The following is a 14918-nucleotide window of genomic DNA, read 5'->3' as shown; positions in this document are numbered from 1 at the left end:
AGGATTGTAAAACTCCTGATTGGCTGACAGGGTCACGTGATTGGAGCTCGCTCCACAGGCAGAATCTGCAGCAGCTTCATTAAGTGGAAATTAATATCTATCAACTAAATCTTGATTGAACCAAAAGTTTTACAGTGGCGAGTATTAGTTCATTAAATCAGAGTACAAAGATAAATTTTGACATTTCAAATATGATTATTTTAGAGTTATTACAGAGTTAAGCAGAAGAGTCCAGTTATGATGCTACACGATTAGTGCCTCCGGGAGTAGCTGTGGGACGACAGATGAAACCTGCAGGCTTGTATTCAGGAACTGTGGAATGTCTTTGTAGTTGAGTTTACATTTTGTCTTTCATGGTACAGTATGTCTTTGAAGTACTGTTACAAAGCCTGGTTCCTCAATCAGAACCTAAGTACTAATTCCTTGAGATGAGACACGGTGTCTGCTATCATTGATGTTTATCTGTTAAAACAGCCATTTTAAGCAGTTCAAAAGGCTTAACACCGGAGAAGTTGCATTCTTACTCTGTTCAAATGAGATAAGGAGAGTGAAGAACAAAGGAATAAAACAAAGAAAGATTCACTGCTTGCATTTACAGGAAACCTGATCAGTGGGGTAAAAGTTGAAGATACTAAGACAGGTCACTGTCTCAAAATTGAGATAGGAAAATTTATTTTTGTTTCAGATGTCCGAAGTCACACAGAAAATCATTCACTTATGAGTTCTGCTTCAATGGTAACGCAGGAGCGCGTGGTCACACAAACTTACGTTAAGCTGACATCAGGTGAAGGGTAGACCGTCTCATTTCACAACAGTTTTGAGCAGCCTACCTGGCCCACGGAGGATGTGGCCCACATGGACCAGCTGGGCTACATGCTCATGAGGACCCAGCCCACGAATTGAGACAGAGCTTATATGTGACTCAAAGGAAAAAATGTAGTCCAGAATAATGCCAAAGTTGTGAAATGCAGAATCTAGGCATTTACTTTCAGAAACTTATCTCCAACATTTCTTATAGGGCAAGAACCAAAAGTTACATTCTGCTGCTTTTTAGATGAAATAGATTTGAAGACATCAAAGCTTTGACATGCAGCTGATGCATTTGATGAGGGAGTGTAGGGGAGGCTAGTGGATGGACTGGATTGGTGGTGGCAATGTATGGGTATCATCAGCATATCAATATAATTAGAAATCATGTTAGAAGACAGTAGATCAGAGAGAGCTTGTAAATGATAAAGAGCAGTGGTCCAAGTGCAGAGCCTTGAGGTTTTAAATGAATCAGGGCTGCAGTGGAATAAAAATGACCAAAGTTGACTTTTAACCTTTTTACTGACAGGTAAAAATAGCATCTTATTGGGCTACAAGTGGTGGAGACTTGTTGATGACTCAAAATTGCAAGAAATTGGCAAATGTTCAGTTGCAGTGAATTTTGTAAATTCAGAGTGTTTGTGACCAAGCGATCCATAATTCATTTGGGCAGGTTTTGGAAATCATTGTTTATTTCTGTCAGCACAACTTTTAAAACTGCATTCTAGGCAGTGCACATTTTCTTATTGTCCACCTCCACCCTCATCTTCATCATCATTCTAGGCTGGAGACTTTTGGATAAATCTTCTACTCAATTAGGATTCATACTTTTCAAGAAGTGAACAAATTGTCCATTGTGGATGAAGATGTCAGACAAATTTTACATCATAAGTCCAACCCTCAACACAAGATCTGGTCAACACATTTTCACTCCAGGGTATACTTCAGCTATTGTATGATTTGCTGAGGGTATCTTTATGAGAGATGTGAAAATGTGCACTGGCAATTTTTAAGCTGTACAGATAAAAAATAAGCCAAGGCTTCCAAAAACATGAACTGATTGCTTGGTCAACAATATTCAAAATTGATCATATTTGCTGCAACCAAAAATTTACCAATTGTATTGAAATTTTGGGTTGCCAACTACAATAGTTGCCAACAGATGCGGCTCTGCAGGATATTTGTTTAAAACCAAAACCAAGAAAGAGAGGTGCACCTGAGATGCCTGGGAGGTGAGAGGTAATACTATGTTGTACTGTGCTGTAATACATTGTGGTAAAGTCACGGCCACGGTTTGTTTGACAGCAAACAAACATTATTTCCAAAATGTTGGAGAAGATTTTTTTTTATTTATGCCTATTAGAAATGCCTAAACAAATATTTTTTGTATGTTCAGAAAATTCTGTCATGTGACAGTAAAGTTAACTATACTGAATAGTTAATGGGAAAGATTGTGCTGTTAGAGTCAATGTGCACCCTGCTCCCCTTTACTTTGCACACTGTTCTGTCTTCATTCACGTAAATGCATACTGTTGGTTTTTTCTTTGTTTCTTTCCATCTCTAAAAATGATTGCTTTTTTTGGTGATCTCTCTGTTCACATGTTCTGCTGTCTGAAATGTCATGTTTGAGTTTGCTCAGAGTCCCCCTCTCTCTCACTCAGGGCTCTCCAGTCAGGAACACATCAGTCTCAGAAGCCCCCTCCAATCTCCTCAATGATTGGGTAAAAAAAGATATGCCAGCTCCACTCTCCAATTAACGTATGGCTTGAAGCCCCGCCCATCACCAGACTAGCTGGGTTTCATAGGGAGCGCCTCTGTTTGGCTAACAGTTACTTCCTGCTCCCCCCTCCCCCCCTGCTGTTTGACTGATTTAGCAGTTTCTTCTTCCTCCTGTTAGCTGAAAAGAGCAGAACAGAATGCTGCCTCAGGTCCTCATGATTTCTGTAACATCCTTATAGAAACTCTCTCTATAACCCATGCTAGCTGCAGAGCAGTAATATCAACACTTCCTGTCCACTCTAACTGTGTGGGAGTGCTGCGTGCCAGTTTTGAATGACTGTCATTAATGCATTAGTGTTAGCTGTGAACAAACCGTCTATTTAATTTGTCGATAAATTCTTTGCTAATTGTTTTCAACAGGCTGATGCTGCTCTTTATTTTGGGATTAGCAGACGTGAGATACAACATTTTTTCTTACTTTTATCAACAAATAAATTCTTTAAAGTAATCTAAAGCCCTAGCGCTCTTTGGAAATCATTCAGTCAGAAACACATGGAATTATAAGTCTATATCAAAAACAAACTGTTGTAGTCATTTTGTGTTTTCAGTCAGTTGGCTGTTGTGGCCATCTGGACTTAACTCCAATTATCAATGTTATTGTTTTTTTTATGTTTCCCTGAACAGAAGTCTTCAAATGAAACCAAATTTTTTCTGTACATTTGGGAACTGTTTTAAGCAAAAAGTTCTTTCTGACACAACCTGAGTTTGAAGCCATTGCTTCAGGATGACTGAGCACCGAGCTATCCAGTTAATCAGCTGTAGAGCTTCATGTGAGACCAGCACTGGTTGTTGTGAGTGAGAAACCTGGAGCAGACATGGGTACAGTTTTATATAAATATATTTATATAAAAGTCAAAGCTGGTATATGTAATCATCCATTCAGGATCTAATAAATTAAAACTGGGCTTCAGTTCTGCAGTTGAAGATGTTTCAGCTCCCATTCAGGAAACTATTTTACTTCAAAAACTGTAGAGTGAATGCTTTAAACTGCATGTGATTTACACAAGCTAAATTCACATGCAGAATAATTCCACTCCCTTCTCACTGGAGATCTGTTGGGATTTTTGTTAGTCTGACTCATGGTTTGCTCTCATGCATGAAGGTGTGAATTGAAGTAAAATGACTGGGCATCAGACGTAATGTTGTATTTAAAGTTTTAGAAAGCTCCAATCTGAGACCTTATTCTCTGAAAACTCAAAACCCCAGCATCTGTCCGAGTTTTGTTTGGTCAACACAGCAGGACCCTCAGACAGAGGCTGGTCCATTCTAAGACCAGAACCCCCAAACCCAAGCTGAGCAGTGTGCCTGCAGGTCAGTGCAGTGAGGAATGTTCAGAGAAACTAAACCACCTCTCCACACATGCATGGCTTGACTCAAGAGACCTGAGTCAGAACCAGACTCAGCTGTCCTACATAAATAAAAACCCTCTGCTGAGGACCAACATGTTGGACAGAGAAGACATATCGGGGTGAAGGAAGACATTTACATCAAACAAGAAAAAAAAAACAGCTTTAAACAGAGGAGGAGGCTTTTGAAACCTTACAGTGCAGCACTGAGCCTGACACCCAGTCAGTGATCTCTGATTCTCACCTTTGTGATTGTGACCAAAGCCTGTTTCTGTGAGCCAGAACAACAAAGACAATAACTCAGGTGGGAGTGGAGTTACAGTGAAGTTTTTTTTTTTCTACTGAAATTTTGAAGGGGACTGGTTAGATGGTACTTCTGCGAAATATCACCCCCATCTTATACATAGTAGTTGTTGCCATTTCATACCAGTGGAGTATGAATCCTGCCTGTGTTATTCTGAACAGCAGCTTCTGGAACTTTGCACAGGATTAATTCTAGACTACATCATCACTCAGTTTGGGTGTTTCAGACTCGGGACAGTAAACATGTTCTGAAGCTGCTTGTATGAGATCTTGAGAGCGGACAGCCAGTTGTTTTGTGTTTTTAAGCATGCATTTAAATCTTCATTTTATTTTTGGAGCTTGGTGACTGATTTGAAAACAGTTTAAAAAATGTTTTTTTGTCTTGACAGCCAGAGTTATTTAGAAATGATCCAGAGACCTCAATGTTAAGGCCTAACCACACAAAACATGATGAATGAATGAATTAGTTAATCAAATATTTAGTTGTTTTTAATACAAGGTAGTGACTGTCAAAAAGGGGACAGCGAGGTTTGCGACAAACTAACTCATTTTTGTACTAAAGGCATGTAAAGTAGGACTCAGAAGAAGCACAGATTGGGTTGGAGGCCATTTTAACCTTTTTACTTTCTTTATTGTCTTTTATCCTAAAGTCCTGCCTGCAGCACAGAGGCTGTACCTGACTGACAGTCAGCATGTCTGTGTAAAAACACTGGGATCTCTGAGCAGACCTGAGTCAGTCATATCACATGAAGCATCAAATCAAAGCTCTGATAAGAATTCTGGATTTGTTAGGTATTACTTGAATAGTTTCAGGTTCAGCTGCAGTTTTTAAAAATAGAGTTGCTGTTTAGGCTGTAGGCTCAGACCGAGTTATAGACAATATCTGGCGTGAGCTCTGCTTCTCCCGCTCATTGTTTACATCTGTGACATCATGGAGGAGTCAACATGGTGCCCAATTTTAGACTATTTTCTGCCTTTTTAGCTATCATTTTGAACTTTTTTGTTATTCTTCTGGCTAATTAATTTTTTGTGCTTCATTCAGCTGCTTTCTGCTACTTTTAACAGTTGTCTGTGTTTTCGGATACTTTTTAGCTATTTTGAGCTTTTTCCAGCTAAATATATTTTTTAATCTTTCAGTATTAAGGATTCACACTTCATTTTTGCAGGAAATACAAATTCTCTAGTTAATGTTAATTTCATACTACAACTTAAAACACATGCTATATAAGAAAAATATATTGTTTGTCTATATCTAAGCTTAAGTCAGTCAATAAATAATGACTGATTTAATGATTTTTTTAAAACTCTTATCTTGTTGAATAATTATGACCTTAAATGAGACATAGTTCTCATTTAAATCAATCATTTGGGGGTCTATATAAAGTGGAACTGTAATTATTTGGTCTAAATTCCTCCTTATTGTAATTCCACAAGCCCCTCTTTCACCCCTTTTCTTAATCTAAGTCTCAAATAGGGCTGCCACATATGATTATTTTTATAATCGACTAATCACCGATTATTATTTTTTTATTAGTCGACTAATCGGATCATATATTAACTGAATATAAAACATACAGCTTATCGCGCCAGAATGCAGCTGCTATTACATAACCATTGTTAGGTTTTAGCTGTATGCTAACTAAAAATAATTGTTGTGGAAGGCAAGTTCTGCTCTGCAGATATTGCACAGGTTTCTCTTTCATTTTCTTAAAATGATCCCACACTTGTAAGCTCCGTTGTCGGGTAGCCATGATACCAGAGCCTGTCTGTATAATGTGACATCCACGGCCTACCCCAGTCACCACTACTGTGCATGTGTGTCAAGGACAGAAAGGCAGATGCAGCAGTGGAAGGTGTCAAAGCAGTTTGGAGAGAAAAACAAAGTAAAAAACAAACAAATAAACAAACAAAAAATGACTGATTATTAAATTAGTCATCAACTATTTTGATAATTGATTAGTCGTCGACTAATCATGGCAGCCCTAGTCTCAAAGCAGCTGGTTTTGATGATGTTCCTTTGAGGCGCTTAAAGCCCCGCCCCCTCCAGCTCCCAAACCAGTCCACTCCAGTTTGAGAGAGGGGGTTGCCATTTTCTACAAGTGCAGAAACATTGTATTTATAATTTTGTTAAATACGTGAACAAGGGAAGATTTGTCCATCCAGCCTTACATGTTGGAACCAGAGCCGGACCCAGTGAGAGAGGAGAATGAAGACCACCAAATTATAGTTGAATTTGCAAGCCACTGTATATGCAACAGATGCTAACATCTGCTAACCAGTTCAATAAATAACTGTGATTATATTGACTTTATAAGCTTATTTTAATTTTAAACTGTTACATTATTAGCTTCAGGTCTGGTTCAATCAAATCCACACTGAGACATTTTCCTGTTTTTCTTCTGTTGGTTTCTATATATATGCTGTTACATTAAGATGTAGTCAGCTCTTACTTACAGAGGTTTACCCTCTCAGCTAATATCCACTGTTACTAAAGTGAATCATAAGGTCACATAGCCAGTGCACACTCTAGTTGTCTTATATAACTCTATGATGACATCACTACTTGCTTCTGGAAAGCATCAGACATATTTAATGGATCTGAGCTGCTTATGGATATTTCAAAAGATCAGCTGGAACTTTAGGGATAAAGTAAAGAATAATTCACAGATTGGAGTAATAAGTTTGTTTTAAAATGTTTTTTTTTTTGCAAACATCTTATTCTTGGCTTTTTTACAGATTATAATTGCGAGTTAATCAAATATTGATTATTTTAGATGAATGCTTTGGATCTGCTTATCTATGTTTTGAACATATCAATATCATGTTGTAGCAAAAAGGACATTTTTCTGTGAAAAGCTTAAAAGCACCCCCTCCCCACACACAAACACACACACACACCAACCGTCCACCTTTTACCTCTCGATTCTTAAGTCCAGGAAAATGGAGTATTTTAGAAAGTGTTGATAGCTTTTTAATATCACCGCCTGTAGCGTACATTTAACAGCTGTCTTGCCCTTTCACTTGAAATTGAATTTCTACTATTATGTGATTTTTAATCTGGTCGTCCAGAGGCTACAAAAATCGATTCCCTCAACTCGTCAGCTTTAATTGTTTAGCAAAAGGCCACGCAGTAACATATTAGTTTATTATTACTTGCCAATATCTCCAGTTCTGTTGTCAGTGGGAGCTTTAGAAGCAGAGTTTTCAATACTGGAGCTTTTTGTGTTTTAAGGGTAACACCAAACAATGTAGTATCTTAATACGCTAACTATAACATAAAATAATTGCTTAAAAATTTAATCTTATTCACAAGGAAATATACAAAGAATATATCTCTGAGTAAATATCAAAAGCTTCAAAATATCAAAAGCCCTAATCTTCTGTCAGTTCTGCATTTCTAGTTTTATTAACAGACACAAACAAGTCTTTACATTCATATTTTAGCTCAGTGCAGATAATGTTGGATAAAGAACAAACTCATCCGCAAGTTTCTCCAGAAAAAAAAAAAAACACAAGCCGAGGTTCTGGAAATGGAACTGAAATTCAGATGAATCTGATGACAAACAGGTTGACTGAGGCGGTGATGCCATTTTTACTGCAGAAAAGACAAATCCAGCAATGGATTCCTCTTAATTTCATCAGGACTTATGCAACAGGGTTGGTTCAGGTTCTCCCTCCACCTCAACCTCACACATACATTGAAAAAGACTGAGTTACAACCGCTCTAGTGTTTTATTTGATCATTTTCTAATCTAGGGCTAATTAACTGAACAATAAACCAATAAAAAATATTTTTACATGGCCAAAAAACTAAAGAAATAAAAACGTGACATTCCTTGAAGGAATGCAGATCACCCGCTGCCTTTTAGTTTTAGACTAAAATCATCTTGAGTTGAAAAATGATGGAGTTGAAGCTGTTTTGAGCAAACCTTGAAAAGGTTTGGCAGCCTAACCATTGGAGTAAGAAGCTGGAGCATCTATTTATTTGTGCTTTAATGTGATATAGTGAAACCCCAGGCTCAAAGTATGTTTTCTGAATAACTCTCAGCTACTACCACATCAGACTTTGGCTCCATGTCTGTAAAACTGACTGAGATGATGTCATTTTTGTGCTGGCTACTGTCAATCAGCTGTGGCAGCCATCTTGAACTGAACTGACTTCAGAAGCTAACTGAAGAGTACATGCACTGATTACGTTTTCAATGTTTCATTAAAATTCATTAAGTGATTCAGATATTTTGCTAACAGACAATCAGAGCTGATGTCATAGAGCAAAGCTTAGGTTTAACCCAATGATCTCATGTAAAAAGTTGTAAAAATTTTAAATAAGTGTTAATATGGGATGACCATCAGCAACAACCACATCAGGGGTTGTGACAGTGTCTGTAACACTGAATTAAAAGTATGTTATATGTTTTAATAATAATCTGTTTGTAGTATAGATCAAATATTCACTGTATTTTCATTAAAATCTGTTGAGTAGGTCACAAGACAGTTTGAGTCAGTGTTGGCTGTTAGTTCTGCTGCTGCCTCATCACATTTTAGGTACAAATCTGGGAAATTGGCAAAAGTTGAACCATTTTTGTGTTTGAGAATTTTTAGTTTGTTTCAGAGCTACAGAACTGTCGACACGATGAGCTGAAACAGGAAGTCAGAGTAATGACTTTGTGACATCACACTGTTCTGCTGGTCAGAGCAGCTCATTTATTGGTTTTATTTTTTTTTTCGGACTGAGGTGGATAAAAACAAAGAGTTCAGTCCAATAAAAACTCAAGTGTTTGGAATAAAAAAATAATGATATAAGCTTATATTTTACTTCTTCAACACTTTGTCACCAGCCACAGTCTTTGCATGTATTTTTATTTAAATACCATGTTCAGACAGGAATCTGTGTTGATTCCAATTAAGCCCTTTTTTTGTAGTTTTACGAGAATTTTTATTTACCAGGCTTTATTTTTTACAACAACAGAAATTGTGAAGATGTGGATTTATTTTTGAAGCAGGGCAGAATGATCCAATGAAGTTGTCTTAGAACTCTTATTAATCAAACAAATCAAACATCTGGATAAATGTTTGTTTCTTTAAAGCTAGTTTCAACAACATAATTTTACTTTACTGAATGATCAGTGATTTATAATCTATCTGAGGTTTAAGATAAAACTGACAGCTTTAATGCCCATTTTTCCCATTTCTTTTCAGTGTTGAAAGTTGATTCTTAAGCCTTGAACATTTTTTTTTCATTTTGTCACATTACAACAACAAACTTCAAAGTATTTAGTGGATTTTATGCAATAAATCAACACAAATTAACAAACCATTATGAAGTGGAGAAATTATCCAAGCATTCCAAGTATTTTACAAATAAAATTTTGAAAAGTTTAGCGTTTATATCCAGCCCCCCACTGAATATTCTGTAGAAGAACTGTGCTGCACAACTGGAGACTGAAATGAAACAGCTGCTGCTCAGTTTGATTCCATGAAGTCTCTGTCAAACTGAGTTGATGTTTTGAGTCATCCTGGTGGAAGGATGGTCCTGTTCTTTACTCCATTCATTTTAACATCAGCTCTGAGCAGAAAAACATTCCCACAGCATGATGCTGCCACCACCATGTTTCAGAGTGGAGACAGTGTCTTTCTGCTGATTTAGGCCACAAAGTTTAGTTTCTGTCTGATCTGAGCCAAGCCAAGCAACTTATTTGACATGTTTGCTGAGTGACAAAGCAAGAACTGAGAATTTTTCTGTCATTCTTTCGACCATGGATTATCCTCTTGCTACTCTTCCATAAGCGGCAGATTGGTGCAAGGTTGTCTTGTAGATCTGTGGATCTCTATAGCCCCACTGAGTCAGCATTGAGGCTTCTTGTCCTGCCAGTTCCTGTGGGCGATCATGTCTTCATAGGTTTGCAGTAGGGTTATACTGTACTGTACTCTAATGGGCTCGACACACAGGGAGTGACAAACGAGAGTGATTAATGGCTGTCATCGCAACCAAAATGAAACCCAACACACAGGACGCGATGGCATCAGCAGCAGCGTTGTGCTATCGGGTTGCTTGTCTTAAAGAAATTTGATTGGTTCTTCTACTTCTTCTTATAAAGTTGATTGGTCATAGGGGAAAACAATAATGCTGGTTATTACCACTATATAAACTAAACAAATTTTTCGACGCTAATAATATTGAAAAACAAATGCATACTAAGATATGACTTTATGAGGAAGAACTTACAGGACAACTTCATCCTAGCATCAAACAAATTCCCATATGGCTGCTTTTTATGTGTATATTAGTAATCACTTTGTGAAGTGTTAAATAAAAAATTGGCAAATTTGACATAGCTAAAATAATGTTTAAGTGGTAGCTAAATGCATTGTGTAGCATACGTTTCACTCATTGGTCAATAAAACCCTCGCTGATTGGTCGTAGTGTAATGCGACAGCGACAAAAGTTGAACATCTGTCAGGTCGCAAGCTCGCATGAGCTCAAAACTTCACATGAGCAAGTTTTGCCAGTCGCTTGGCTGGAGGAGGGCAAGTGATTGTCGCCTCATCGCACAAGTTCCATAGGAAATTTACAGAGAGGGAGCAATGTTGCCTCCCGTGTGTCAAGCCCATTAAGCTGAGTGGGATGGTCAAAGCTTGGGATGTTGTTTTACAACTAACCCTGCTTTAAACTGCTCAATAACTTTCTCCTGACCTGTCTGATGTGTTTCTTGGTCTTCTTGATGTTGTTTGATCACTGATGTTTTGTGCTGAGATGAAACTCTGACTTCTGAAGATCGCTGTTTGCATTTGGTTTTAGTTTGAGCTCTCAGAGGAACAGGGGTGAATATAAACACAAATACATTACATACTTTTAAAATTGTATTCATATAAACACAAAAAACCTTACGTATTATCATTTTCCTTCCACTTAACATTTACTTCCTGCTTTGCGTTGATCCATCACATAAAACTCCAGTAAAATAATTACAGGTTTGTGGTTGTAATGTGACATAAAGGGTCAGATTCACCTAAACTTAATTTGTACTTCCAGAGCCTTGGCTTGGGATTGTTTTCTAGTTGATGAGTTTGTTGTTTATCCAACATTAGCTGAAATGGGGTAAAAGTTTGTCTCTGGAGTGTGAGTGACAGAAGCCATGTTTGTTTTGAGGATTCATGGGTTAGTGTTCATGTAAGCATGGAAACATTCATTTAAACTGTTGACATGAAAGAAAAAGAAAAACAGTCAGCAGAAGTGGAGATGACCCAGGAGGCACATTATCAGCATCAGAGCCAGTCTCTAGCAGCTTCTGTATTTTTTTTAACCATCATCCAGACAGAATCAAACTTCATATCTGATTTGGCTCCCCTCCCCTAACTCAGTCCCAGGTAAAACCCCGCACACCTGATGGAGGACTGTAGCCCTGAGAGAGAGACTGTGTGAGAACACTGACTCACTATGTGTATGTGTGTGTGTGTGTGTGTGTATGTGTGTATGTGTGTGTGGTCATCCACACACGTGGGAGTCTCTGTGTAGGTGCATTTGTATCTGTTTGTGTATGTTACAGCGTGTTAATTTGACTTTGCAGTCAGATGACAGTGCCACTGTACAATATGACGCTCAAATGTGCGAAGTGCGGAGTTATCTCTTCGGCTGACGTTTCCACCACAGCTACCAGTAATGCCATGTTAGTCCCGCTAATTATTTTACCTTAACTCTTCTTACCTCTGTTTTCTCTTTCCTTATTCTTCACCTGATTTGTTCTCTGTCCTTTATTCCTCTGTCATTTTTTTTCTTTCTTCTGATGGCCGTCAGACAAGATTCAGAATCCAAAAGCTCTTGATGCTCACAATGTCTCTTAAACCAAAATGTGTTAACTTTTTTTGTCAATGCTTATTCTAATGTGCAATATGATTGAACGAAAGTGTGTGTGTGTGTGTGTGTGTTTGTCTCATAAGAGTCACAAAGCTGGCAATAAGGAGGCCATGTATGCAGAGAGGCCAGCCACACACAGTTATTATCTGTGTGTGTGCGCCTTGCTGTGATCCGTAAGTGCCTAGATTGATCAACTCTATTATTTGCAACACAATTTTGCACTTTTAGAGACTGTGACAAAATTTTTTCATACCTAGACAGGTTCTTTGGTGGTTTATCCCACTTCTGATTGTAAAAGGTGCTGCTGCAACCCACAGATATGGTCTCTAAACAGTTACTGCACATCATTTCACCTCATAGTTTGTAAGAAGACATGCTGACACAACTCATGAACAGCACACATGTTTCTCTGTTAAGTGGTTGTGTGTGTGCCAGTTAGAAAAAAAACTGGCTAAAAAACTAATGGAATTATGTGTTTCAAACTAATCAAGATAAGAACAAAACCTCCACACAAGTTGTACAACAATACTTAGTTTGGACACTTATTAATTTCCAAAAAATTAAAACAAAATATTTATTTAATGCAGCCAAATCTTTTCCTGGCAACAGCTTTGCACACTTTTGTTCTACAGAAAGAGATTGATGGGTGTATAAGGTGCAGTGTGTTAATCCTGAAGTGGTTTATGTCAAGGACTTCTCATACAGATCCATGCTATTTTAAAGTTGGAGGGGCACAGAAAATCCAGGGTTGGCACCAACATCAAAAGTCAGAACATAATTGTACGAGAATTGTTACATTGTTATATTTAGGATGTTTGACAAATACAGAAAAATGGGACTTAGAGAATCGCCTCCTAATATACACAGGTGTACTTTAGTTGTTTTTATTTACAGTTAATTATACTCATCTTATTGAAGATTGTCCTCTAAAACATTTGCATTTCAACACCTTCCTAAAATAATTACCTTACATTTATGGTTAGGTCTACGTTTCCTAGAAAAATATTTTTACAATAATTTCCTTATTTTAGGAAGATTTCCATTGTATATATATGTAAAAATCATATACACATAACCTCCTGATACATGCATCTTGATGATAAGGACATTTGGTTAAATATCAGTTGTCCTTATTTAGGGGAACTAGATTTTAAAATTTCATTTTTAATTTTTAACAAAATACATATTTATATCTGCAATTTCTAATTAGTTTAAAACAATGCTTTTTTATGTTCATGATGGGTTACTAAGCCTTGTCGCGGCAATTTGGGACAGAAACACGTTGAAATAATGCCAAAAGAAAAAAATCTTGCGGGTATGGTCGTAAAATTATTTATTTMAGGGCAGACAAAGAACAGAAAACAATCAGGAAGTCTGTTGAATGTGGCCACCCGTCATGAGATGGCAAAACAATGTTATACCCTCAGCTAACACCATGTGACAATGAACAACTAATCACAACCTGCCTCATGTTACTAACAACCAATGACAAGCTCTAAGCTCAAGGCAACCATATCGTTACGTGGAGAGAGGTCATCGTGATGCTGGAGTCCCTGACGTCTGGCACCATAGATTAAAAACAGGCATAAGACATCACAAGATATGGACAGTAGACAGTGTCAAGGTGACACAGAAATAATTAGTCCATAACAGTCTAAATAAGCAGGGGAAATTAAAAATGGTAGGAACTCAAAGAGATAAAACTGGGGGACAAGGCCCCATTGCACCCCACATGCCCCCCACTCAATATGGAGCCTCTGGCACTCTGTCAATGATACAATACTGTTAATGAATTTCAACATGGCTGCCATAAGAGAGCCCAAATATTACAGCTGCTCTGATCTGTTGTTCCAACATGTCTGTAGTTTAGAACTATTTTCAATAGTGAATGAAAACAGTTCAGCAGCAACTGAATTGTTTTGTCACATGAATATTTCTTGTAGCAGTAGCAAAAAAGCTACAGTCACTGACTTGATTTGACATTTAAAATCCAAACACTTGGGTTTGTGTACTTCTTGGTCATTTGTTTTTTGTTTTAAAAAGATATTAAAAAAAACAGATGGAAATTTTATTTTCCTTTTCTTTCTCCAAACCATGTTACTTAAAATAAATTATATTCATTTTTTTTAATTGTATAAACTGGACGTTTACACCATCATCAAGGCAAATTGATGCTGTCCTGTGGAACCTGCTGCAGCTTCTAGTTCCTCACCATGGACCTCTTAGAGAAAGACTTGAACTGTTCAAAGCACCAGAGGCTCCAGGAAACAGTGCCATGTTTCTGTCCTGAGGTTTCCTCTCAGTGGGATGTGTCCCAAAAACATCAGACAGGGGTTGAGCAACAGGCATCCTAACCAGATTAACAAGATCACCTGACTTTTTTTGGGTCCAGCAGAGCAACTCTACTCTGGTCTCCCCCCTGGACAACAAATCTCTTTACCCGAGCTCACAGGCTGAGCCACAATACAAAGGAAGTCAGTTTTAGCTAAAATCACATTCTTTCAATCATCTCTCGATTCTCCTGACCATATGTGAGGGTCTTGACCAGTTTTTTTCTTTCATATTAGCTCATTGTACAGTATGACAGATCAAGGCAAGAAACTCATTACTGCAAATGATGCTCTAATTTCTCTATTCATCTCTTGCTCCTTTATACCATCACTCATGAAAAAGACTCGAAAACTCAACTCCGCTGCTTGAGGGAGAGACTCACTACCGACCCAAATGGAGCAACCCCCCTGTTACGACCCGGCTCAGCCAGGGAAAAAGGAAGTAACATTAAGAAACCAGATGGAATTGGTTAAAATATGAACAATGGTTTATTTGTA

The 14918-nt window shown here is 37.7% G+C and overlaps 1 protein-coding gene across 4 annotated transcripts in view; it reads left to right on the top strand.

Moving 5' to 3' along the window:
• Positions 1 to 14918, top strand: part of adgrb1a (adhesion G protein-coupled receptor B1a) — a gene marked incomplete at its 5' end in the record, with an annotated part of 131862 nt that overhangs the window by 80286 nt on the left and 36658 nt on the right. For 2 of the 4 annotated variants that reach the window (XM_014024173.1, XM_014024169.1), the window contains 2 exon segments: positions 11804 to 11902; positions 12174 to 12263. In XM_014024173.1, coding sequence (XP_013879627.1) covers positions 11804 to 11902; positions 12174 to 12263 — 189 coding nt within the window. 4 annotated transcript variants of the gene reach the window in all.

Source organism: Austrofundulus limnaeus, unplaced genomic scaffold (assembly GCF_001266775.1).
Source record: "Austrofundulus limnaeus strain Quisiro unplaced genomic scaffold, Austrofundulus_limnaeus-1.0 Scaffold411, whole genome shotgun sequence".
Classification (NCBI taxonomy): domain Eukaryota; kingdom Metazoa; phylum Chordata; class Actinopteri; order Cyprinodontiformes; family Rivulidae; genus Austrofundulus; species Austrofundulus limnaeus.
Note: the sequence above shows the minus strand (reverse complement) of the source record. Positions and strands in the feature narration are given on the sequence as shown.